Source organism: Pseudophryne corroboree, chromosome 6 (assembly GCF_028390025.1).
Source record: "Pseudophryne corroboree isolate aPseCor3 chromosome 6, aPseCor3.hap2, whole genome shotgun sequence".
NCBI lineage: Eukaryota > Metazoa > Chordata > Amphibia > Anura > Myobatrachidae > Pseudophryne > Pseudophryne corroboree.
The window spans coordinates 282,504,037-282,530,838 of NC_086449.1; the positions used below are offsets into that span (position 1 = coordinate 282,504,037).

General features: G+C 49.9%; 1 protein-coding gene across 1 annotated transcript in view; it reads right to left on the bottom strand.

The window, feature by feature from the left end:
• LOC134932054 (tropomodulin-2-like) overlaps positions 1-26,802 on the bottom strand; it is a 169,967-nt gene that overhangs the window by 91,061 nt on the left and 52,104 nt on the right. Inside the window, exon 2 of the mRNA XM_063926088.1 lies at positions 17,394-17,553. Within this exon, the coding sequence (XP_063782158.1) occupies positions 17,394-17,519 (126 nt within the window). The 5' untranslated portion in view covers positions 17,520-17,553. The remainder of the gene's footprint in view (positions 1-17,393; positions 17,554-26,802) is intronic.

Consider the following 26,802-nt stretch of genomic DNA (forward strand, 5'->3'; position numbering starts at 1 on the left):
TTAGAGCATTGTAAATTGCCCTTAGCTCCAGTATATTTATGTGGAGAGAAGTCTCCAGACTATATCACACTCCCTGGAAATTTTTTCCCTGTGTGACTGCTCCCCAGCCTCTCAGGCTGGCATCCGTGGTCACCAGGACCCAGTCCTGAATGCCGAATCTGCGGCCCTTTAATAGATGAGCACTCTGCAGCCACCGCAGAAGAAACACCCTTGTCCTTGGAGACAGGGTTATCCGCTGATGCATCTGAAGATGCGATCCGGACCATTTTTCCAGCAGATCCCACTGAAAAGTTCTTGCGTGAAATCTGCCGAATGGAATCGCTTCGTAAGAAGCCACCATTTTTCCCAGGACCCTTGTGCAATGATGCACTGACACTTTTCCTGGTTTTAGGAGGTTCCTGACTAGCTCGGATAACTCCCTGGCTTTCTTCTCCGGGAGAAACACCCTTTTCTGGACTGTGTCCAGAATCATCCCTAGGAACAGCAGACGTGTCGTCGGAAACAGCTGCGATTTTGGAATATTTAGAATCCACCCGTGCTGTCGTAGAACTACTTGAGATAGTGCTACTCCGACCTCCAACTGTTCTCTGGACCTTGCCCTTATCAGGAGATCGTCCATTTTCTTTGAAGAAGAATCATCATTTCGGTCATTACCTTGGTAAAGACCCGGGGTGCCGTGGACAATCCAAACGGCAGCGTCTGAAACTGATAGTGACAGTTCTGTACCACGAACCTGAGGTACCCTTGGTGAGAAGGGCAAATTGGGACATGGAGGTAAGCATCCCTGATGTCCAGGGACACCATATAGTCCCCTTCTTCCTGGTTCGCTATCACTGCTCTGAGTGACTCCATCTTGATTTGAACCTTTGTATGTAAGTGTTCAAATATTTCAGATTTAGAATAGGTCTCACCGAGCCGTCTGGCTTCAGTACCACAATATAGTGTGGAATAATACCCCTTTCCTTGTTGTAGGAGGGGTACTTTGATTATCACCTGCTGGGAATACAGCTTGTGAATTGTTTCCAATACTGCCTCCCTGTCGGAGGGAGACGTTGGTAAAGCAGACTTCAGGAACCTGCGAGGGGGAGACGTCTCGAATTTCCAATCTGTACCCCTGGGATACTACTTGTAGGCTCCAGGGGTCCACTTGCGAGTGAGCCCACTGCGTGCTGAAACTCTTGAGACGACCCCCCACCGCACCTGAGTCCGCTTGTACGGCCCCAGCGTCATGCTGAGGACTTGGTAGAAGCGGTGGAGGGCTTCTGTTCCTGGGAATGGGCTGCCTGCTGCAGTCTTCTTCCCTTTCCTCTATCCCTGGGCAGATATGACTGGCCTTTTGCCCGCTTGCCCTTATGGTGACGAAAGGACTGAGGCTGAAAAGACGGTGTCTTTTTCTGCTGAGATGTGACTTGGGGTAAAAAAGGTGGATTTTCCAGCTGTTGCCGTGGCCACCAGGTCCGATGGACCGACCCCAAATAACTCCTCCCCTTTATACGGCAATACTTCCATGTGCCGTTTGGAATCTGCATCACCTGACCACTGTCGTGTCCATAAACATCTTCTGGCAGATATGGACATCGCACTTACTCTTGATGCCAGAGTGCAAATATCCCTCTGTGCATCTCGCATATATAGAAATGCATCCTTTAAATGCTCTATAGTCAATAAAATACTGTCCCTGTCAAGGGTATCAATATTTTCAGTCAGGGAATCCGACCAAGCCACCCCAGCGCTGCACATTCAGGCTGAGGCGATCGCTGGTCGCAGTATAACACCAATATGTGTGTATATACTTTTTAGGATATTTTCCAGCCTCCTATCAGCTGGCTCCTTGAGGGCGGCCGTATCTGGAGACGGTAACGCCACTTGTGATAAGCGTGTGAGCGCCTTCATTTAATTTATCTGATTCAGGAAAAACTACAGGTAGTTTTTTCACACCCCACATAATACCCTTTTTTGTGGTACTTGTAGTATCAGAAATATGTAACACCTCCTTCATTGCCCTTAACATGTAACGTGTGGCCCTAAAGGAAAATACGTTTGTTTCTTCACCGTCGACACTGGAGTCAGTGTCCTTGTCTGTGTCGACCGACTGAGGTAAATGGGCGTTTTAAAGCCCCTGACGGTGTTTGAGACGCCTGGACAGGTACTTATTTGTTTGCCGGCCGTCTCATGTCGTCAACCGACCTTGCAGCGTGTTGACATTATCACGTAATTCCCTAAATAAGCCATCCGTTCCGGTGTCGACTCCCTAGAGAGTGACATCACCATTACAGGCAATTGCTCCGCCTCCTCACCAACATCGTCCTCATACATGTCGACACACACGTACCGACACACAGCACACACACAGGGAATGCTCTGATAGAGGACAGGACCCCACTAGCCCTTTGGGGAGACAGAGGGAGAGTTTGCCAGCACACACCAAAAACGCTATAATTATACAGGGACAACCTTTATATAAGTGTTTTCCCTTATAGCATCTTAATATATAATCATATCGCCAAATAAGAGCCCCCCTCTCTGTTTTAACCCTGTTTCTGTAGTGCAGTGCAGGGGAGAGCCTGGGAGCCTTCCCTCCAGCAGTTCTGTGAGGGAAAATGGCGCTGTGTGCTGAGGAGAATAGGCCCCGCCCCCTTTTCGGCGGGCTTCTTCTCCCGTTTTTCTAACAACCTGGCAGGGGTTAAATACATCCATATAGCCCCAGAGGCTATATGTGATGTATTTTTAGCCAGTATAGGTACTTTCATTGCTGCCCAGGGCGCCCCCCCCAGCGCCCTGCACCCTCAGTGACCGTTGGTGTGAAGTGTGCTGAGAGCAATGGCGCACAGCTGCAGTGCTGTGCGCTACCTCATGAAGACTGAGAAGTCTTCAGCCGCCGATTTCTGGACCTCTTCTCTCTTCAGCATCTGCAAGGGGGTCGGCGGCGCGGCTCCGGTGACCCATCCAGGCTGTACCTGTGATCGTCCCTCTGGAGCTAGTGTCCAGTAGCCTAAGAAGCCAATCCATCCTGCACGCAGGTGAGTTCACTTCTTCTCCCCTAAGTCCCTCGTTGCAGTGAGCCTGTTGCCAGCAGGACTCACTGAAAATAAAAAACCTAATGAAACTTTTACTCTAAGCAGCTCTTTAGGAGAGCCACCTAGATTGCACCCTTCTCGGCCGGGCACAAAAACCTAACTGAGGCTTGGAGGAGGGTCATAGGGGGAGGAGCCAGTGCACACCACCTGATCCTAAAGCTTTTACTTTTGTGCCCTGTCTCCTGCGGAGCCGCTATTCCCCATGGTCCTGACGGAGTCCCCAGCATCCACTTAGGACGTCAGAGAAAAACATGTTTTTAAAAAATTTTATTAGATTCCGCCAGCAAAGTGTGGCGGATTGAAAATGACGAATTTACTGTTTAAAAGCACTGTTGTCGAATTTACAAACTTCAATTGAATATACTTTTGTTGAATTGACGCATTTGTACCATTGCAGAAAAGTCGAATTTGTCAAATGTCGAATTTTAAAGTCGAATTTTGAAAGCCTGTAAGAATAGGCTCCGCCCCCTTCTTCACATCAGCCGTCCCCTTCTACCCCTGTACCTTGCTCTCTCCTGTCTGTGCTCTCTCCCCTCTGTAGGACTAGGCCCCGCCCCCTTCTTACCCTCCTGTGACTGCTCTCTCCTGACAAGTGGACCAGGCCAGCCCCCTACACGCTGCTGGTGTCTTCATTGTTACTTGGTCTGGAGCTCCGTTGGGGAGAGAACTCACGTGAGCTCATTAAGAATGAGGAACTGGGATGTTTTAATTTTATTGTGAGTAGTGTAGTGTGGTGATGTAGTATGTTGTATGGGGGGTATAGTGTAATTATGAAGTGCAGCATATGGGAGGGCTGTAGCATAGTGATGTAGTGTGGCATATGGGGGGTGGTAGCGCATAGGCGTGCGTACAGGGGGTGCCTGGTGCGCACAGGCACTCCCTAATGTCCAGCACCGCTGCACGCCACGCTTGCTGTAGCACAGTGATCGCTGAGTGTGTGATCGGTGGAGCCTAGCCTGCAGCTCATTTCCGTACCTCCCACCACCGCTGCACCCGCCCCCCCTCTGCCTGCTGCTAATACTATGCTGGGTGCATTCGTCGGCGGCCTCACTGGGGGGACTGGCGTCACCTTGCAATGTGACGTGGTGATGTCCGCCCATGCTCTCCTCCCGCCCACCTGTGCTTTCCTCCTGCTGCGGTCTCTCAGTCCTAGTGTGCCGCGGCCGCCACACCACTGGCAGTGTTCCTCTAGGAGGGACTGGGAGCTGCTAGCAGACACATTCTGCTGAGACTTACTTGTCAGTGCGTGTTCCGGACGGCAGGCGGCGGGTGGGAGGGCAGACGGGGAGCAGGTGTCACAAGGAGTGTGTGGGTAACTAATTCACAATACTTCCGCTCAACGTGGCACTGCTGGTCCTTCATCTCCCATGTCTCTTCACCAGGTGGCGGGCGGCCCGGAAATTAAGTGATGTGTTGTGCAGCAGTCAGTGTGAAGTGACTGTGAGTAACACTGGTGGTGCTGATGATGATGCTGCAGAATCGGGAAGCAATTAATTCATAAATATAATGTACTCTATCAGTGTATTATACATACATAAACATGTACATACGTGTATTTGTGTATACATGTATATTCATGTATATACATGAGTGTGTGTGCATATATATATAAATATATATATATATATATATATATATATATGTATAAAAATAAGACTTGGGGTTTGTTTTATTAGATAGAGCATGTCCCAGTGAAGTGCCTTTTGGGGTTGTGGTTTTTCGGAAAGTTACAGGTTTTTTTTAATTAAGAGAAATATGCCCCATTATAGAGATAGGGCATTTCAATTTGTTGCGCCTGCGCAGTGGCCGCCAGCAGGGGGTGTACTAGAGGGCCTTCACTTGAGAGCCGCAATATGGCCGCCTTCTCCCCGGTTATTCTGTAAATAGGAAAATAACCTCACAGGTTCACATAGGGCAGAGTTGCCACTACTAGTGCAGGGCTGTAATGTACAGTACTAAGGAAAAGCCATATACTAAAGCGGCACGGTGACCTCACCCCTCTCAGAGACACCAGGGCGCAGCACACTGTACGGGGTACACTTAGTACACACACCTGTTAGCTCAGGGCAGCACTATAGGAACCTCCTGTAATGCTGTGCTGGCGGCGTGTAGTGATCAGGGCACTGGGAGACTGGCTGGCTGGTCTCCGTCTCTGCTGCCTATAGAACTTCCACCTCTGTTATATATCAGGGCTGCTCTCCTGTGTGTTCTCTTCCTCTCCTACCTCACACTGGAACTGGCCGCCCAGAGAACGAGAGGGCAGCGGCTGACATCAGAGAGGGTGCAGCAATCTGTGTGGGCAGAGCCCCTCACAGCAAGGTGTCCTTATGCTGTGCCCCGTGTAATCACTGTGATCCATACAGACTCTCACCCTGGTATGCTCTCTATTTATTATTTATTTTTTTGCACTGCGGCATGCTCGAGGGAAGGGAGCAGGCACCCCCCACCCCACCGCCACTACTCCTCCGCCAGCATCACTGCCGAGCCGGTCAGTGTTCCGGCGGCAATGAGCAGTAGGCAGCCACCGGCAACAACAGTCAGGAAGCTGTTACTCCCGGCAGCAGTAGCGTCAAGCTGCAATTCAGCCAGCGGCACGATGATCCGGGAGACAGTGGCAGCACAGGGAAGCAGTACCCCCTCCAATCGCAGCACCAACCAGGAGACTGAGGCAGCAACCCGCCCCCAGCAGCAGCACCACCCTGATGATAGGTAAGATGCATTTTGGTGTCACAAGAAGGTGGCCGGAGTAGTGGCTGGCTGTGGTCACACCCCGGGGAAAAGTGATAGTGATTTCAGTGTTCCCTTGGGCGGGGATTGGATGTGTAGATGTATGTATAGATGTGAGTGGAAGTGGTTGGATGTATGAGAGCGATAGTGTACGGCTGTATGAGAGCGGCAGTGTGCGGATGTATGAGAGCGGCAGTGTGCGGATGTATGAGAGCGGCAGTGTGCGGATGTAGAGAGCGGCAGTGTGCGGATGTATGAGAGCGGCAGTGTGCGGATGTATGAGAGCAGCAGTGTGCGGATGTATGAGAGCGGCAATGTACGGCTGTATAACTGCGTCGGTGTGCGGCTGTATGAGTGCGATGATGTGCGGCTGTATGCGTGTGGTGGTGTGCGGCGGTGTGTGGATGTATGAGAGCGGCAGTGTGCGGCTGTAAGAGTGCGGCAGTGTGCGGATGTATGAAAGCGGCAGTGTACGGCTGTATAACTGCGTCGGTGTGCGGCTGTATGAGAGCAACAGTGTGCGGATGTATGAGAGCGGGGTTGTACGGCTGTATGAGAGCGGCAGTGTACGGCTGTATGAGAGCGGCAGTGTACGGCTGTATGAGAGCGGCAGTGTGCGGCTGTATGAGAGCGGCAGTGTGCGGCTGTATGAGTGCGGCAGTGTGCGGCTGTATGAGTGCGGCAGTGTGCGGCTGTATGAGTGCGGCAGTGTGCGGATGTATGAGAGCGGCAGTGTACGGCTGTATGAGAGCGGCAGTGTACGGCTGTATAACTGCGTCGGTGTGTGGATGTATGAGTGCGGTGGTGTGTGGATGTATGAGTGCGGTGTGTGTGGATGTATGAGTGCGGTGGTGTGTGGATGTATGAGTGCGGTGGTGTGTGGATGTATGAGTGCGGTGGTGTGTGGATGCATGAGTGCGGTGGTGTGTGGATGCATGAGTGCGGTGGTGTGTGGATGCATGAGTGCGGTGGTGTGTGGATGCATGAGTGCGGTGGTGTGTGGATGCATGAGTGCGGTGGTGTGTGGATGTATGAGTGCGGTGGTGTGCGGCTGTATGAGAGCGGCAGTGTGCGGCTGTATGAGAGCGGCAGTGTGCGGCTGTATGAGAGCGGCAATGTGCGGATGTATGAGAGCGGGGTTGTACGGATGTATGAGAGCGGCAGTGTGCGGATGTATGAGAGCGGGGTTGTACGGATGTATGAGAGCGGGGTTGTACGGATGTATGAGAGCGGCAGTGTACGGATGTATGAGAGCAGCAGTGTACAGTTGTGTGAGAGCGGCAGTGTGCGGATGTATGAGAGTGGCGGTGTACGGATGTATGAGAGCGGCAGTGTATGGATGGCAGCGTCATAGGGAGGGATGTCGGAATGCTGTTATAGGATTCCTAATACAAAATGGAATCCGTATAGTGGGCGGGGCTGGCACCATGGCACCACGTTGGGCTTGATGGGCAGGTAGTGCGGCAAGCACACCCAAATTGGCGTCTGACGTCGCCCGCAGTCCACACTGTTGTGAGGAGTCAGTTAATTTTGCTGTGTAGTGCACTCACAGAGGACCTACCGCCCGTCCTCTCCTCGCATCTGAGCAGCAGGTCAGGCTCTTATTTTCTTTTTAATCAGGAGAGGCCGAGTGAACTGTGAGCAGGGGGGCAGAGCTACATGGGACCCAGAGGGGCTGCTGTGCTGTCAGAGAGGGAGAGGAAGAGAGAGATGAAGCTACTGCAGATCCCCAGCTGATTGTGAGGTGCCGGGTTGAAGGGTGATGTGATCACCCTTCTCCCTCGCTGCAGCTGGGGACCGCATCTAGGCTTCCTCCATCGAGGGCATGCGGCGCAGCAGTGGGCAGCGTGTAATGAGTTTGTCGGACTCATTATACTGCTGCCTGTTGTGGACACCTCCGTCCGTACGGACTGGTGTACATGCCCAGCACAGAGGTGACAGTGTTGGTGGAAGTGCTGCCCAGCTCTGACCCTGCAGGCCTCCCTGATCTGGCTGCGGCCGCTGCTGCTGCGGCCCGAAACCCCTGCCGGTCCCCTCCATAGACTTCTGCCTGGCCAGCGCTGAGGTACTAGGGGTAGCCCAGCTGCAGGAAGGGTATGTCTCTGGCTTTCTCTCCGGCAGGGGAAGGTGACAGCGGCGGAGGAAGTGCTGCCCACCTCAGACACTGCAGGCCTCCCCGATCCAGCTGCGGCCACAGCTGATGCTGCCAGGACCCCCTGCTGGTCTCCTTTGTTGACTGCCGCATGGCCAGTGCTGAAGTACTGGGGGTAGGCCAGCTACGGGAAGAGTGTCTCTGCCTCGGGCTCTCTCTCTCTGGCAGGGGAAGGAAGGGCTGATTCTCTGGCACAACAGGGAGGGCTGGGCTGCAGGAACTCAGCACTGGAAGAAACAGGAGGCCGAACTCATGACCAAAAAGTGAGCAGTGCAATGATCAGCCCCCTGGTCTTTCCCTCTCTCTGGGTGCAGAGCTGTATTCTACAGAGAGAGCTGGGATGGGAAGAAGGGGAACGGCACCGGACATACACATACACGCGCAACACCTGACACACACACACATACACGTGCGGCACCTGACACACACACACGTAGCATCGGACACAATAAAATAAACATGCAGCACCTGACACACACATACACGCGCAACACCTGACACACACACATATACACATGCGGCACCTGACACACACACGTAGCATCAGACACAATAAAATAAACATGCAGCACCTGACACATGCATGTACACGCAGCACCTGACACATACATATACACGCAGCACCTGACACATACACGCACACCATCAGACACACTAATATACACATGCAGCACCTGACACACACATACACACGCAGCACCTTACTCACACACACAGACACGCGCAGCACCTGACGCACACACATGTACACGCGCAGCACCTAATGCACACTCATGTACACACGCAGAACCTGACGCACACTCATGTACACGCACAGCACCTAATGCACACTCATGTACACGCGCAGCACCTGACGCACACTCATGTACACGCGCAGCACCTGACACAGACATACGTATTCATGCGCAGCACCAGACATACACTTGTACACACGCGGAGCACCTGATACTCACACACAAATACACCCGCAACACCTGACACACACCCACGTGCGGCAGCTGACGCATACACACGCACCATCAGACACACTCATATATACACGCAGCACCTGACACACACATACACACACACACACACACACACACACACACACACACATAGGACCTGACACACACACATATACACGCGCAGCACCTGACACCACGCACTCACACGTACAAGCAATGCATTTCACGCCTACCTCCAGCCTCAGTTACAGGCTGCTGCCGCCTACCCCCCTCCCTGCATCAGCTGCAAAGGCAGCAAAATATTTTGACCAAAGTCTAAAGGCCCATACACATTAAACGATGTCGCTCTGTGAGCGACATCGTCTAATGTTTCCCCCTCCCGGGCCGGCCGGCGGCCGACTTTACACACTGAGCGATATGACCGCTCATATCACTCAGTGACGTCACGCCCCCGCCAGCCCTGCATGAAGGTCGTGGATGACAGTCCACATCCTTCATGCATGCCCTACCGACAGCGACGATTGTTGCCGACCCGCGGGGCAGCGCATCGTTCGTCGCTGGTGGCATATACACTTAACGATAAAACGAGCGACGTCGCTCAAGGAGGGGGAAAATGAGCGACGTCGCTCATTAAATCGTTAAGTGTGTACGGACCTTAAACAATTCGGTTTGGTAAATAAAATTATTTTGCACAGAACAGTGATGTTATACGAAAATTTTCATTAAACATTTAAAAAATCAAATGTTTATTTTTACAGTGAAATTTTACATTTCTGAATAAAAAAAATAAATTTAAAAAAAGCGATGAAATTCCATAGACAAAAAACCTTACGGTTTCACATGTCCCATTAAGGCTTCTTAGACATGATCGAAATTTCAGAAACCTGTTGTAACTCTTCCACTCAAACTCCAAAAAGCAATGAAATTCCGATCATTAAGGCTGACGCCTTAATGGACGTGTTCCTTGCGCAATACAGATATGGTATGCCATCACAGCCTGTGGGTAAGTGCAGATTCAGCACTCTCACAGAGTGAGATTGCTGTCACTCACACAATGGTGGAGCTGCTAATTCACAGATTTGTGTGCTCATTGGAATACACACATGCAGTCTATGCAACTGAAGGTCTGAGCGGAAGACAAAGCTGCTCAGATGAGGTATGAGTGTTGTTGATTGAAGGGAGGAGAGCGGTGTGGATGGGGGAACAGAAGTGTGTGGATAGAGGGAACACTAAGCAGCACTGATGGGGGGGGGAGACAAAGAAACACGGGGTAATTCAGACCGCAGCAGCAGCGATCACAGTCTGAATTAGTTTGTGAGGTGCGCACGTGCAATGGCTGCACTGCGCGTACGTACCCCAGGAGCCCAGTGAGATGCTATCAGCATCTCACTGGCTGCGATCACCCTGCCTGATTGATAGGCAGAGGGGGTTGCGGGGAAGGAGGGGGTGTGCAAACAGCGTTAGAAGGCCATTGGCAGGGCATGGTCTGCACAACGGAGGCGTTTCCGGACCACTGGGGGGTGGGCTGTGGCGGTAATTTCCCTGCCAAGAGCGCAGGACCCACGAAATTTACCTTCAGGATGTCGGCTACATGAATGGGGTAAGAGTGGTGTGGATAGGGGGTAGATTAAGCACAAAGTATGGGAAGGGAGACAGAGCGGTGCAGATGGGGGAAATGGTGCAGATGGGTTGAAAACACTGGCTTGGATGGGTAGAAAACTGGTGCAGATGGGAGAGAAGACAGTGTGCCCTGTACTGGAGGAGACAGAGTGACGTTGAAGAGGGAAACACTGAGCAGTACAGAGAGAAGGAAACGGTGATACAGACAAGGCACAGGTGCGGAAAGACAGATGGTGCAGATAAGTTAGTACAGACTAGCACAGATGGGAGAACACAGCAGTAGGGATAGGGGAAGACAGCAGCATGGAGGTGTATAGGGGAAGCAAGTGTAGATGCATAGACAGTAGATGTGGTATTATAGTTTTAGGAATTAACCAAGATATTTTGAGGGAGCTAAATGTGTATACTAAGTGAGATGGATGTATGGAGTGAGAAGCTGTTGTAACACGGTGGGATTGTTGTGGTGACCGAATGGGATGGTTGTGGGCACTGTGTGGGATGGGAGCACCACAAAACTGCTCAGACCTTCAGTTGCATAGACTGCATGTGTGTATTCCAATGAGCACACAAATCTGTGAATTAGCAGCTCCACCATTGTGTGAGTGACAGCAATCTCACTCTGTGAGAGTGCTGAATCTGCACTTACCCACAGGCTGTGATGGCATACCATATCTGTATTGCGCAAGGAACACGTCCATTAAGGCGTCAGCCTTAATGATCGGAATTTCATTGCTTTTTGGAGTTTGAGTGGAAGAGTTACAACAGGTTTCTGAAATTTCGATCATGTCTAAGAAGCCTTAATGGGACATGTGAAACCGTAAGGTTTTTTGTCTATGGATAATTTATATAGTCAAAACTCTGGAGTATAGTGGAGAAAGACAGGAAATGCTCTGGCTCACCTCACCGCACGTCACTGCACTGTCGTATATAGTAAAATTTAAAGAGCCGCCTAGGCCCAACACTCTTTAGTGGCTATTATAGTATGAAATATATTTTAGATGCTTTTTTAGCACTTCTGACACCAGCTGAGACTACAATGTTAGGTCACATAAACTGCTTTGTCAGCATCATCCCCCCTGCATCTCTCCAATGTCATCCACATGGCTGTGTTTCACCCAGTGACGTGCGGTGAGGTGAGGCAGGGTCTTTCCTCTCACACTTACTTACACGTCACAGTTTTGACCATATAAAGTATATGAAAAATACAAATAATATATTAGAAATATCTTCTTTGCATTATTCTAATCATTTTTTTATAGTCAAAACTGCAGTGCCTCACCTTCTTATCTTTACTGCACATTTCTGATCAAAACTCACCAAATTTCCAGCAGTATATACTACTACACCTGTGTATAATGCCCACATGAACCCTTTGGTTCATACATTTTCTGTAAATCTGTCTCTGGTGCTAGCCAGTGCTTCCTGAGAAATTGACCTCACCGCATGTCCCTGGTTTTACCAGCATCATTACCCCTCTGCGTCTTTCCCACGCCATACCCCTGATGTCTCTCCAATGCCATCCCACTTGCATCCCTCCAACGCCATCCCCCTGCATCATCTTCCTATATTTTACCAGCATCATCCCCCCTGCGTCTTCACTCCCAACAACATCCCCACCTGCATCTTTTTAGCACCTTTTCCCTGAGCTTCTACAGCCCACCCTCTTGTGTCCATCCAGCAGCTCACCCCTACTGTAAAACACTGGCAGCTCACTGTCTCTGTATCCTACCAGCAACTCACCATTATTGTCCCTCCAACACCTTCCTGCCGCATGTCCCTCCATCAGCTACCGGCCCCTGTGTGCCTCCAGCATCTCCCTGCCCTGTGTCCCTCCATCCGCTACCTGCCCTGTGTCCCTCCAGCATCTCCCTGCCCTGTGTCCCTCCATCAGCTACCTGCCCTGTGTCCCTCTAGCAGCTCACTGCCCTGTGTGCCTCCAGAATCTCCCTGCCCTGTGTCCCTCCATCAGCTACCTGCCCCTGTGTCGCTCCAGCAGCTCACTGCCCTGTGTCCCTCCAGCATCTCCCTGCCCTGTGTCCCTCCATCCGCTACATGCCCTGTGTCCCTCCAGCATCTCCCTGCCCTGTGTCCCTCCAGCAGCTCACTGCCCTGTGTGCCTCCAGCATCTCCCTGCCCTGTGTCCCTCCAGCATCTCCCTGCCCTGTGTCCCTCCAGCAGCTCACTGCCCTGTGTGCCTCCAGCATCTCCCTGCCCTGTGTCCCTCCATCCGCTACCTGCCCTGTGTCCCTCCAGCATCTCCCTGCCCTGTGTCCCTCCAGCAGCTCACTGCCCTGTGTGCCTCCAGCATCTCCCTGCCCTGTGTCCCTCCATCAGCTACCTGCCCTGTGTCGCTCCAGCAGCTCACTGCCCTGTGTGCCTCCAGCATCTCCCTGCCCTGTGTCCCTCCATCAGCTACCTGCCCTGTGTCCCTCCAGCAGCTTACTGCCCTGTGTGCCTCCAGCATCTCCCTGCCCTGTGTGCCTCCAGCATCTCCCTGCCCTGTGTCCCTCCAGCAGCTCACTGCCCTGTGTGCCTCCATCAGCTATCTGCCCTGTGTGCCTCCAGCATCTCCCTGCCCTGTGTCCCTCCATCAGCTACCTGCCCTGTGTCGCTCCAGCAGCTCACTGCCCTGTGTGCCTCCAGCATCTCCCTGCCCTGTGTCCCTCCATCAGCTATCTGCCCTGTGTCCCTCCAGCAGCTCACTGCCCTGTGTGCCTCCATCAGCTATCTGCCCTGTGTCCCTCCAGCATCTCCCTGCCCTGTGTCCCTCCATCAGCTATCTGCCCTGTGTCCCTCCAGCATCTCCCTGCCCTGTGTCCCTCCATCAGCTACCTGCCCTGTGTCCCTCCAGCATCTCCCTGCCCTGTGTCCCTCCAGCAGCTCACTGCCCTGTGTCCCTCCATCAGCTATCTGCCCTGTGTCCCTCCAGCATCTCCCTGCCCTGTGTCCCTCCATCAGCTACCTGCCCTGTGTCCCTCCATCAGCTACCTGCCCCTGTGTCCCTCCATCAGCTTACTGCCCTGTGTGCCTCCAGCATCTCCCTGCCCTGTGTCCCTCCATCAGCTACCTGCCCATGTGTCGCTCCAGCAGCTACCTGCTACTGTATCCCTTCAGCAGCTCACCCCCATACCTGTGTCTTTCCAGAAGCTCATCTCCCCCTCTGCCCCTCTAGTAGTTCACCGCCCATGTCCCTTTAGCAGCTCCTTGCTCGTGTCACTTCAGCAGCCTCATGCCCCTGTGTTCCACCAGCAGAAACCCCTCCCTCCATGTGTCCCGCCAGAAGCTCATGTTCCTGTGTACCTCCAGCCCCCTCTGACATTCTACTTTTCTTCTGCATGCACAGTGCCTGCTCCTCTTTACAGATCCTCTTCACTGCAGCAGTGGTGACAGCATGTCGTCACATCTGTTGGAAAAGAAGCCGCCATGACTTCAGGATGAGAACACAGGTCCACAGACACAGGAGGGGCAGGCCGCCGGCAGAGGAGGACCATGGAGCTGCCAGGACCTGAGAAGGGGGAGCAGGCTGCAGCCCGACAGTGATACTAGCATCATCAGCATCATCTTTTGATGCGGGTGTCGGCGCGCGCTCTTTGTGAGACTTACTATGCAGGGCCATGGCAGAGGTGGAACCAGTTCCACATACCATTACAGGTGATGGAATTCAATTCCGCCCAGTTCCAGCCCACTTTAACCCCTGGTTGGAAGTCATGGAGTAACACCCACAGATAATTGCCCCATGTTCACTGTACAGCTGTTATACAAAAGGACCAGAAAACTAGGGACAAGACACAAGCAACTGGGGCACACCAGAGACAGGATGGCAGCACAGGTACAAAAATGATCCAAAGATCAGGGTTACAGGAATGGCAGGGTTGATCAGTAAATCAGCAGCAGTAGAGAAGACAAGCAATAAAGAATACTGCTCAAAAAACTAAATAAACCTGATGCTTGGCAATGCACTGAGCAAACTTTTAGATATTAGCAGACGTGGGCAGTTACAAACGTGTCCAAGAACAAAATAAAGGAAGATGCATAAAATCTGTCCATTTGTCCAAACAATGAGGATTATAAACCTATGTAAGAAGTAATGCAGATAGGAAAAGAAATTGATAAAGAATCAGAGATAATGTCTACCAAGTTACACTAGTGGTACAGTATTGCCATTACACCAAAGAGGCAGCTGCCTCGAGGATGAAATCAAATATAGAAAACCATTGGTAAGTTTTAGTACAGTGGCAGTAGAGAAGGTGTGTCACTTTATGGTGACAGATGTAATGGGAGTGGTACTGTTGGAGTACATTTGATTCTATCTCAAACCTTAATAAATCCCCAAAAAACACTGCAAATCTTACAGCCCTATAGGTTGTGGCCAGGTCAGGAATTCAGATACATTTCTTGTATAAATTTGCAAAATAAATATTGAAATATTTTGAAAATTAAAAATGGAACTTGAAATTGCTCAAAAACACATTTTTATAACTTGGCATACAAGCCTTTCTCCTGAAGCCATTGTAAAACAGACTTAACATGTGAGTCCTGTGAATAAAACAGCTCATTATCTAGGTTTACTACATTAAATTAATACTCACTGACGATTTCTTTAAGAAAATTATGATAAACAGCTGAAGCACGTTATAGTCTAAAAAGACACAAGATATTCATAGTGGCCAACACATGGATTCTAGAGACAGTGTTTCACTCATCAGCCAGACATTGTATATTCCCCTAGAAACAGAGCTTGTAAAAGATGGTGGCTTCAAGAATTTGAACAAATACTTTGGAGATCAAAGTAATTCCATAGTGGTTCTCTATGGTATTTGTATTGCCTCTTTAGTCAATATAGGGTTTGAGAAAATGGTGTTATGCTTCCAATGAAGAAGAATGCAGCTCCAACAGGAAAGGGGGGATTGCGGATTAATACTTTTTCTAAATTATCTTTAATGTATTTTGACATGGATTTGGTTTAAAGTTAAAGAAGGAACACAAGGAACATTTCTAGGAATAAAAAAAAAATACAATTTAAAAAATTGTGGCAACATTTCCTCTTTGCAATTACTGAAAACATCAGCAAATCATGAACACTACAATGGGTTGATGGAACCGAGGACTTTTTGTAAAACATCCATCACAAGAAAACTTGACCTGTCCTCTAATTGTATCTAGGTGTAGTGCTGCAGGCTAGCAAAACAGAATTTAATTATTGTACTTTGAAATTACACATCTAATCCTTGTGTAGAGCCCTTGCCAATAAATTGACCCTTTCACCCTGTCTCTCGGCAAGATGACAATTCCATCATTAGTAAAAAATAGAATCAAAAGGAACAATAGATATCTGCATTTTTCAATCATATGATATTAGTGATATTACCAGCAGGCCTTAACTCCAGGAAAACCATAGAGGTTAGGAGATGAACCAGTTCTGATTCATCTTTTACTTCTCCATACAGTCAAGACAGGTCCATATCGGCCAAATTAAGTAGCAGAAAGCCAGTGGGTGGGTCCTATGGCCTGAGAAACCAGTCACATACTGCACCACCAGTGGTGGGTGCTGCCATATCTGAGGTGCAGAATATAATGCATGCTCTGTCCTCACCTGTAACCCCTGTAAGGGGGTGTGGTTCATCAAATCGACAGTGTCTAGGTCGACAATGTTTAGGTCGACCACTATAGGTCGACAGTCACTAGGTTGACATGGATGGAAGGTCAACAGGGTTTCTAGGTCGACATGTGCTAGGTCAAGAGGTCTAAAGGTCGACATGAGGATTTTTTCTTTTTTGTGTCGTTTTCTTCGTAGAGTGACCGGGATCCCAAATTAGTGCACCGCGTCCCCTCGCATGGCTCGCTTCGCTCGCCATGCTTCGGGCATGGTGCCTTCGCTCCGCTACCGCTTCGCTCGGCACACTTTACCGTTCCAATCGTAGTCCACGTGGATCGTTAAGTATGAAATAATTAAAAAAAAGAAATTTTTTTTGAAAAACTCATGTCGACCTTTAGACCTGTCGACCTAACACATGTCGACCTAGAAACCCTGTCGACCTTCCATCCATGTCGACCTAGTGACTGTCGACCTATAGTGGTCGACCTAAACATTGTCGACCTAGACACTGTCGATCTTCAGACCGGATCCCCCAGTAAGGTATTGATGGATTTCACATCTCTTAGGTCTGGTTCTCCTAACATTCTTCTATTCAATAAACCATAGAAACATTCAGAAGGAATTCTGCCTGTGATATTAATCTTAGTTATGGTGTAATTCATTGTTCTATAAAAGGTAGTAGTTGTAATTTTTAGCTTTACAGCCAAAACAAACTGCACTATTGGTACAGTATACATATAAATGCTTGCCGAATGCAGCTCAAAGTGTAAATAAATATTCCTTCTGGTAAATGCAGTTATAATGCTCTGATGTAGTTCTTGACAGAGGATCATTATTTCAGCTACCATGATCTGAGCTGCATTCAGTCAATGGTTGAATGCAGGTCAATCTTACCATTCCATTCACCCATGTTACCCTAAATATGGCATTTGGTTGTATATTCAGTCTAGAGGAGGCCCTTGTATAGCACCAAATGGCTGATAACACCCTCAGCCCACCCTGATCCTTCATTGGCTTCTGTGATTTTCCTATATATATTTGTTATTAGTTCTCCCATCTGTTAGTCTTATTGATAGATCGTTTTAAATTAGATTGATAAATATAAATGTTTTTACTATTTAATGTGCGGTTTTCTAATCCCATTCCCCTCATTGTTATTACTCTTGTTCCCTCTCACGCATTGTCCTCTGCACACACAAATGGATATCCCAAACATGGCAAAGTACCTGTCTCTGAATGACACTAGATGATGTCAGCCTTCCCATTACACATACCTCAGGATCGAGTTCCTCTAGTACGTTCTCCAGCTGTTTTAATTCATCTTCGGACAGTTTATTAAGGATTTCATCCTCATTTATATTTTTGTACTTGTCAAAGTCTTTTCGAAATGGCAGCGACATCTCTATGCGATCCTTAACTCTCTTCTCCCAACTTCTGTTATAAGAAAATAAAACGACAAACTGAGGTTATATGGTAACAGCACATAAGACTGTGTCATTTGCTTTTACATTAAATGATGTCTTCAGTGATAAAGGCAGACTGATTGTAAAATGAATAGAGAATCAGCATTAACAAACAGCCTCAGATCACCACTGATCTACTGAACTGGAGAGAATAGAAAGGGCACCCTAATTGGATCATCATCAGTCCTGCCAGTTTTATTGTCATCTATCTAGAAATTGACAGTACAGATTACTGTGGATGTAGACCATAAAATGTCACACTGAGAAACAGTGGCTAATGAAACAACAAGTAGATTGGCAGCTATGTGAAATGAAGGCGCAGTGATGGTCCTCCTATACTTACGTGGAGTTATAGATCTTACATTGTAATGCTGCAGTTTCACTGGCCTATGAGTTATTTCATGCCTAATATGTATGTGACTACTCATATTCAAAACTTATATCACAATTTGTTGAAGTGTTTATTAGACGCTGGTGTAATATATTATACAGTATAATTAAGTGGGTGGTGATACTATTGCAGTGCACTCCCTTTTTTGCAGTTCTGCCATCGGACATTTTGCCGTAGACTAACTGGATAGGTTATTAGCTTAGTAAGCAGGTCCCTTGTATCTGATAGTCAAGCTATCTGGTTTCCACCATTTTGGGACTAAAAAACCTGTTTTGGATTTGACTGTTGTCTAAGATATTGCCTAGCAAACGGGGACGCCAGGCGGCCGCCCTGCACTTCAGTCCCGGCCGTTACTAAGCAGCCGGGACGCCGCGCGCTGCGTGCCTGTTAGCAGCTGGGACAAATTGGGTCTAGGGTGCTGGTCTGCTGGCTCTCCTGTGATAGGTCAGCAGGTCCTTTTTATGGGAGCCAGAATCAGATAGCCAGTGATAGCTTCCTGTGGAGCCTGTCTTCCTGCCTCTGGTGTTTCTGCTTCCAGCTTGTCTACTCCAGCATCCGGGGTCCAGTTCCCAGAGACCGGTCTGAGGGATCGTTTCCTGCTGTCCTCCGTGTTTGTCTTCCAGTGGAGTGGTCTGGTGTCCGAAACCTCGGGGTTCTGTTCGTTTCCTGTGCGCACCTTCCGTGGTGTCGTGAGTAGCGGCTTTGCCGCATTTTACGGCTGAAGCCGTGTTCTCGTTATCTGTTTTTGGTTGTGTCATTTTTGCGGGGGCTTCCGCATAGCTGTCCTCACCTTATTACGATGGGTTCGTATTTGGCAGTTGGCGGCATTACTTTGATTTGCTGTTGTTCCTGGTGGCCGCGCCGCACATAAACTATTTTGTTATTTTCTGTATCCTTCTTCTTTAGTGTCTTGTCGTTCTTAGTTAGTTTTCCCCTTATTATCTCTCTGTCTCGGTTAACGCCTTGTCACCTAGTAAGACCAGGGGACATCGGAGTCTGGGCGGACCTAATTCGCCCATTCAAACGCGGCTGCCGTGGGCACAAGAAACCATAGTCTCACAGGCGTTAATCAACCACAGGGAAGGAAAACGGAGGCAGGGATTTCGTTAGGTGTTGCTGCGTAACTTAGTTTTGTCGCAGCTTCATGCATCCGTACTCGGAACTCTTCTGCTGCCACCCTATCTCCTGGATTCCAAGTACATAGAACATAACAGGTATTTATACTGTAGCTGGTAAATTGTCATGTGCATTTATACCCCTGAGGAAGTCATACTGTCCACACTGGTGGAGCAGGACACAATGCATTGGGTATTTGTTTGCTTCAGACTGGGTACAACAGATCATGATATCCAGTGTTTGGAGTCTTATCAGATCAGCCATATTGTTTTTTATATATTGTACGTTTTTAATCGGCATGAGCTTTTCATTAAATATATGTAACATGAGGTGTGCTATGTTTCCTTCTTATCTTGGAGGAGGTACTGGAGAGTGGCAGCAAAAACACAGGCGAGTCGCAACAGTTTTCGGGCATGTCTCGGCATCCAACTGCGATCTCATACGCAGAACAGATGGCACCAGCGTGGCAGCTGCCTCGGCCACATTTCACGACGCCACAGACACAATCAAGGAGTAGATGTTCCCCGCATCTGAGCGGCAGATGCGATGGAGTACGCTGTTGCTGAGATATTGCAATGGCTCTGGTGGGAGTCTGTTTTTTTCTGTGCGGCTGCTACACTTGCATTGCTTCACAGTACCGTAGCTTTAAAAACTGCAGTTGTGTAGGTTACCGCATCTGACTCAGGCCCATGTATTGCTCATATTGGAAATATGGCACAAGGAGGCACCTGTTTCTTTGTTAGATGTTTCCACCTACAACTGGGTATACAAGTTGGCCTGTCCTTTGTGAATGAAAACTATTGCTTTTAGTTAAATAAACTACATGACATACTGTAATAATCTGGTCAGTTCTGGTATACTGTAGATGGCAAGCATGATTATTCTAGTCAGAATATAAAGCACAAAAAAAAAAAAAAAAAAAGCAACAGGCGATAGTGGCCAGCACTAGACAATCTGGGCCCCTACTGGTCATTTCTGTCCTGACATTGCTGGGTCACACAGGACCATTGTGCCTGGAAGCCCTGCCTATAAATATAGTATAAATAAAAACAATCTATACACTACAGGTGCAATAAACAGGTTTCTGCAACTCCCAACATGACGTAGCCATATATACAATTTTGGTATATTATAAATGTTCCCCTTTAATCAATATTAATAGGGGGAGGGGCAGACTGCACACCCTAATTCTAAACATAATAAGGGGTGCTACCATGCAGAGACTTGCAGATCCACACAGAAAAAATAAGATTTTACTTACCGGTAAATCTATTTCTCGTAGTCCGTAGTGGATGCTGGGGATTCCGTAAGGACCATGGGGAACAGACGGGCTCCGCAGGAGACAGGGCACTTTAAGAAAGAATTTGGATACTGGTGTGCTCTGGCTCCTCCCTCTATGTCCCTCCTCCAGACCTCAGTTGGAGAAACTGTGCCCGGAAGAGCTGACAGTACAAGGAAAGGATTTTGGAATCCAGGGCAAGACTCATACCAATCACACCGTATAACTTGTGATAAACTTACCCAGTTAACAGTATGAACAACAACGGTGCATCAGATCAACCCTGATGCAACCACAACATAACCCTTATTTAAGCAATAACTATATACAAGTATTGCAGAAGAAGTCCGCACTTGGGACGGGCGCCCAGCATCCACTACGGACTACGAGAAATAGATTTACCGGTAAGTAAAATCTTATTTTCTCTAACATCCTAGTGGATGCTGGGGACTCCGTAAGGACCATGGGGAGTATACCAAAGCTCCCAAACGGGCGGGAGAGTGCGGATGACTCTGCAGCACCGAATGAGCAAACACAAGGTCCTCCTCAGCCAGGGTATCAAACTTGTAAAACTTTGCAAAAGTGTTTGAACCTGACCAATTAGCTGCTCGGCAAAGCAGTAATGCCGAGACCCCTCGGGCAGCCGCCCAAGAAGAGCCCACCTTCCTTGTGGAGTGGGCTTTTACTGATTTTGGAAGCGGCAATCCAGCCGCAGAATGAGCCTGCTGAATCGTGTTACAGATCCAGCGAGCAATAGTTTGCTTTGAAGCAGGAGCACCCAGCTTGTTGGATGCATACAGGATAAACAGCGACTCAGTTTTCCTGACTCTAGCTGTTCTGGCTACATAAACCTTCAAAGCCCTGACCACATCCAGCAACTCGGAATCCTCCAAGTCACGAGTAGCCACAGGCACCACAATAGGTTGGTTCATATGAAAAGATGACACCACTTTTGGCAGAAATTGTGGACGGGTCCGCATTTCTGCCCTGTCCATATGGAAAACCAGATAGGGGCTTTTATGTGACAAAGCCGCTTATTCTGACACACGCTTAGCTGAAGCCAAGGCTAATAGCATGACCACCTTCCACGTGAGAAATTTTAACTCCACGGTTTTGAGTGGCTCAAACCAGTGACTTCAGGAAACTCAACACCACGTTAAGATCCCAAGGTGCCACTGGAGGCACAAAAGGGGGCTGAATATGCAGCACTCCCTTTACAACGTCTGAACTTCAGGAAGAGAAGCCAGTTCTTTTTGAAAGAAAATGGATAGGACCGAAATCTGGACCTTAATGGAACCCAATTTCAGGCCCAAAGTCACTCCCGACTGTAGGAAGTGAAGGAAACGGCCCAGCTGGAAATCCTCCGTAGGGGCATTCCTGGCCTCACACCAAGCAACATATTTTCGCCATTTACGGTGATAATGTTGAGCCGTCACATCCTTCCTAGCCTCTATCAGCGTAGGAATGACCTCATCCGGAATGCCATTTTCTGCTAGGATCCGGCGTTCAACCGCCATGCCGTCAAACGCAGCTGCGGTAAGTCTTGGAACAGACAGGGCCCCTGTTGCACAAGTCCTGTGTTAGAGGCAGAGGCCACGGGTCCTCTGTGAGCATTTCTTGCAGATCTGGATACCAAGTCCTTCTTGGCCAATCCGGAACGAAGAGTATTGTTCTCACTCCTCTTTTCCTTATGATTCTCAGCACCTTGGGTATGAGAGGAAGAGGAGGAAATTCATAGACCGACGGGAACACCCACGGTGTCACCAGTGCGTCCACAGCTATCGCCTGAGGGTCTCTTGACCTGGCGCAAAATCTCTGCAGCTTTTTGTTGAGGCGGGATGCCATCATGTCCACCTGTGGCAGTTCCCACCGACTTGCAATCTGCATGAAGACTTCTTGATGAAGTCCCCACTCTCCCGGGTGGAGGTCGTGCCTGCTGAGGAAGTCTGCTTCCCAGTTGTCCACTCCCGGAATGAACACTGCTGACAGTGCGCTTACGTGATTCTCCGCCCAGCGAAGAATTCTGGTGGCTTCTACCATCGCCACCCTGCTCCTTGTGCCGCCTTGGCGGTTTACATGAGCCACTGCGGTGATATTGTCTGACTGAATCAGAACCGGTTGGTCGCGAAGCAGGGTATCCGCTTGACTTAGGGCGTTGTATATGGCCCTTAGTTCCAGGATATTGATGTGAAGGCAAGTCTCCTGCCTTGACCACAGCCCTTGGAAATTTCTTCCCTGTGTGACTGCCCCCCACCCTCGGAGGCTTGCATCCGTGGTCACCAGGACCCAGTCCCGAATGCCGAATCTGCGACCTTCGAGAAGGTGAGCACTCTGCAGCCAACACAGGAGAGACACCCTGGCCCTGGGGGAATGGGTGATTAACCGACGCATCTGAAGATGTGATCCGGACCACTTGTCCAGTAAGTCCCATTGGAAGGTCCTCGCATGGAACCTGCCGAAGGGAATGCCCTCGTATGATGCCACCCTCCTTCCCAGGACTCGAGTGCAGTGATGCACTGACACCTGTTTTGGTTTTAATAGATTCCTGACCAGCGTCACGAGCTCCTGAGCTCTCTCTATTGGGAGATAAACCCTTTTCTGGTCTGTGTCTAGGATCATGCCTAGGAGAGGCAGATGAGCTGTAGGAACCAGCTGCGACTTTGGAATATATAGAATCCAGCCGTGTTGCCGTTACACTTCCAGAGAAAGTGATACGCTGTTCAACAACTGCTCTCTTGATCTCGCTTTTATGAGGAGATCGTCCAAGTACGTGATAATAGTGACACCTTGCTTCCGCAGGAGCACCATCATTTCCGCCATTACCTTGGTGAATATTCTCAAGGCCATGGAGAGACCAAACGGCAACGTCTGAAATTGGTAATGACAATCCCGTACCGCAATTCTGAGGTACGCCTGATGAGGTGGATAAATGGGGACATGAAGGTATGCATCCTTTATGTCCCGAGTCACCATAAAATCTCCCCCTTTCGGCGTGGTCTGGCCGGCAACAGGGGAAGAAGTGTCCCTGGGGAGCTCCAGCCTGTTTTCCCCTTTTCTAAGCCCTAACTTGGGCCCCTGTCCACCCAGCAGCCCAGAAACTGCCCCCTGGACCCTCCAGATCTCCCTGCACTGAGGGACCGAAGCCGCGGAATCGGGGGGGACTTACGCTGCCCCCTGCGGATTGCGGCCTATTCCAGCCACAAAAGCCGGGGCCTCGATTTTGGAAGTGGGCCGCCGAGAACGGACGTCACCCGGACCCGACCCGATCGGCACTGTGAACACCCAACCCTACCTGGACGCCGCTCCTCGGCCCCCGACAGTCCCCAGTGCCCTGGAAGAGAAGGGGAAAAGGAGATCCTGCTGGATGTATCAGCCGAGGTGCCTGTGACTGGCGGCCGGCGGCCATCTTGCGACTGGCACCACTCGGCGCCTGAGACCTCCTGCAACAAGCTCATTTTGAACCCCTGAGACCCGGCTCTCTCGCTCTCTCCTCCTCAGACTCGGCTGCACTGCATACATTATATAGAGGGTGGAGGACGGCTGAAAAACCTATGGAGGGAACTGCTGTTTAATGCTGGATGGCAGACATCTTGCGACTGGCACCATATTCACACTGCTTCACAGGTAGGAGCTGAATGTCTCACTGCAGTCCCTGGTCCCTGTGCTGTGTCACATGAAGTGTAGAGCTCACTCCTGCTTTCATCCCTGCCATTTCCGCGCTCAGTCCCTACTGTGTCACCCAGCTACCATTTATTTGCCGTAGAGGACCCGGAATTTTTTCTTAACCCATGGCCCTGCGGCCTGACTGTTTCTTTTTTGCAAGTTTACTCCTATACTGATGGCCGGCTAGCCACCTAGACTCTGGGGTGGCGTGCTGGTGCTGACCCTGACGGGATGATGCTCTAATCACACAACGTTACTTCTGATGTTCTACTGACGTACCCAAGGTGCCCCATGGTGAGAGGAAAGAAAGGATCGCAAGGGAGAGGAAAGAAGTCACATACACTCACTCCGACGCGTGCAATGGATACCCCGACCTCGGCTGGCATGAGGCAATTTCTTCTCCCCCAGGGCTCCGCCCCCACGGTGGACGCCTCACTACCCTCGACCCCACGTCTCTCGCCTGTCTCGGACTCTGCTTCCCAAGTGGGATCACAGGCGGCAGCCCCACACGCCACGACGGACCCGGGAAGTCTCGCCCAGATTCTGAACCTGCTTCAGGCCCTCCCAACTAAGCAGGACTTTGAACACTTGGAAGGTAGAGTCAGGGAAACGGTCCGCTCAGAGATTGCTGCGGTTCAGGCAGAAATAACGCACATCGGCTCCCGCCTGTCTACGCTCGAAGGCTTCTCTTCAGACACAGCAGCTGCACATAACGCCCTCAGGGCCACCGTTATCAAGCAGGCGTCCTGCCTCCAACAGCTCCAAGACCGTGTAGAAGATTTGGATAACCGCGGAAGGAGAAATAACCTGAGGGTCAGGGGGATATCGCACCTGCTTGCCTCATTGACTTCCTCACGACGGTTTTCAATGAAATTCTGGGCCGTGATCCCGCTTCAATTATCGAGTTCGACAGGGCCCACCGAGCCCTAAGACCCAGGGGCGCACCGTCTGATCGCCCCCGCGACATCATCTGTCGTCTACATTATTACACGGAAAAAGAGGAGATCCTTCGCAAAACCCGCCGCATGGATGTAATAGAGACTGCCTCTCATAAACTTCAGATCTTCCAGGATCTATCGTGGACGACCCTTCAAAAGCGTAGAGCCTTACACCCGCTCACTGCAGAACTCCGGAAGCTGGGCATTAAATATAGATGGAGTTTCCCTTTTGGCCTCCAGACCTCGCACAATGGGACACAATACACCTTTAAAGACTCCTCCGACTTGCCCCTTTTCTGCCAAGCGCTGGGAATACCACAGGTCTCTCTTCCAGAATGGCAGGAGCCCCTGACCGACGGCGCCCCACCTGAACTCTCCCACCCCGACAACGACTGGCACCTTGTCCACCGCAATCCGAGACCCCCTAGAGAACAGCGCTCCTCCACGCAGCCGACGAAGAGATGAAGGTTTCGACCTGGTTCGGAACACTCACTGGAGCCATTCCGAGTGATCCTTCCTTAGCTTAAAAGATTTGTTGCTGACTCGAGAGATCTCCTTGCCGTGCGGCACACTCTCCCTGCAAGGAGGTGGCCGAGACATCGAGATCGCACTCGACTCGACGAACGTTCACCAGCTGAACGGGCAGGAGATACTTGTTCCTGGTTGAATGCCATTTCTTTTCAGTGGTTGTTTTTCTTAAGTTGTGTGATCGAACTGTTAAGATATATTACTGACTGTGATGTTATATTTCCTGTTGGGGTTGGGACCGGCAATGACCCCCCAGTTCGCCCCTGCACCGCCCGAGCATTCTTGGTCTCCGACGCGATTAGCGCGTCCGAGCTCCCGAGAGGCGGTAGAGTTTTCATTCATTCAGTTTAATTCTTCAGCTGATATTGGATTATGTTAGGTCTATCGACCTACCTTCTTTATGTTTTCTTTACTTCTGTTTTCTTCTTTCCCTCTCCACCCCCCCTCCCCCTACTGTGTGACTCTCTGCTGTGCGAGTTGTCCTGTCTTTCTGGTCGGACCAAGCAATCCCTACAGGTTTCTAGATGATGGCGGTAGACCCTAAAGTGACAAATATAAAACTGGTTTCCCTTAATGTGAAAGGCCTCAATGTCCCGGAAAAACGCTCAAGGTTGCTTAGGGACCTCTTTGCATTCAGAGCCGATGTGGCTTTCTTACAGGAAACCCACTTCAAAGTGGGAGTGGCCCCGGGTCTCAAGGACCGTAACTACCCACATTCCTTCTACAATAATAACAGCAAAGGTAAATCTTTGGGAGTAGCTATTCTGCTATCTAAACGTCTGCCTTTTCGAGAAATTACGTCTGAATCTTTGGGGGAGGGCAGGATACTCTTAGTGAAATGTACACTGTTCGATCAGCTGTATACATTTATTAATCTATACGCTCCTAATCAATCACAACCCAGTTTCTTGGCGAAGGCTCTCAATCGCATTGCCCCCTTGGTGGCGGGTATCCCAATTATTGGAGGCGATCTTAATTGGACCCTCCAACCAGAGGTGGACATCTCTGGGACGCCGGCAAGACCCTCCCTAGCATCGCACCGTAGAGTACGACAGTCTCTCCACGACCACCAGCTGATTGACACCTGGCGGCTCCAACACCCCGGGGACAGGGACTATACGTTCTACTCCAGACCCCACGACACTTACTCTAGATTGGACTACTTCCTCCTACCTCACAGATTCCTGCATCTAGTTAGGGAAACGGCTATTGGACTAATTACTTGGTCGGACCACGCTCCTGTCTACCTGACCCTGGGGACATCCCATCCACACTCCAAGCAATGTACCTGGCGGTTGAATGAAC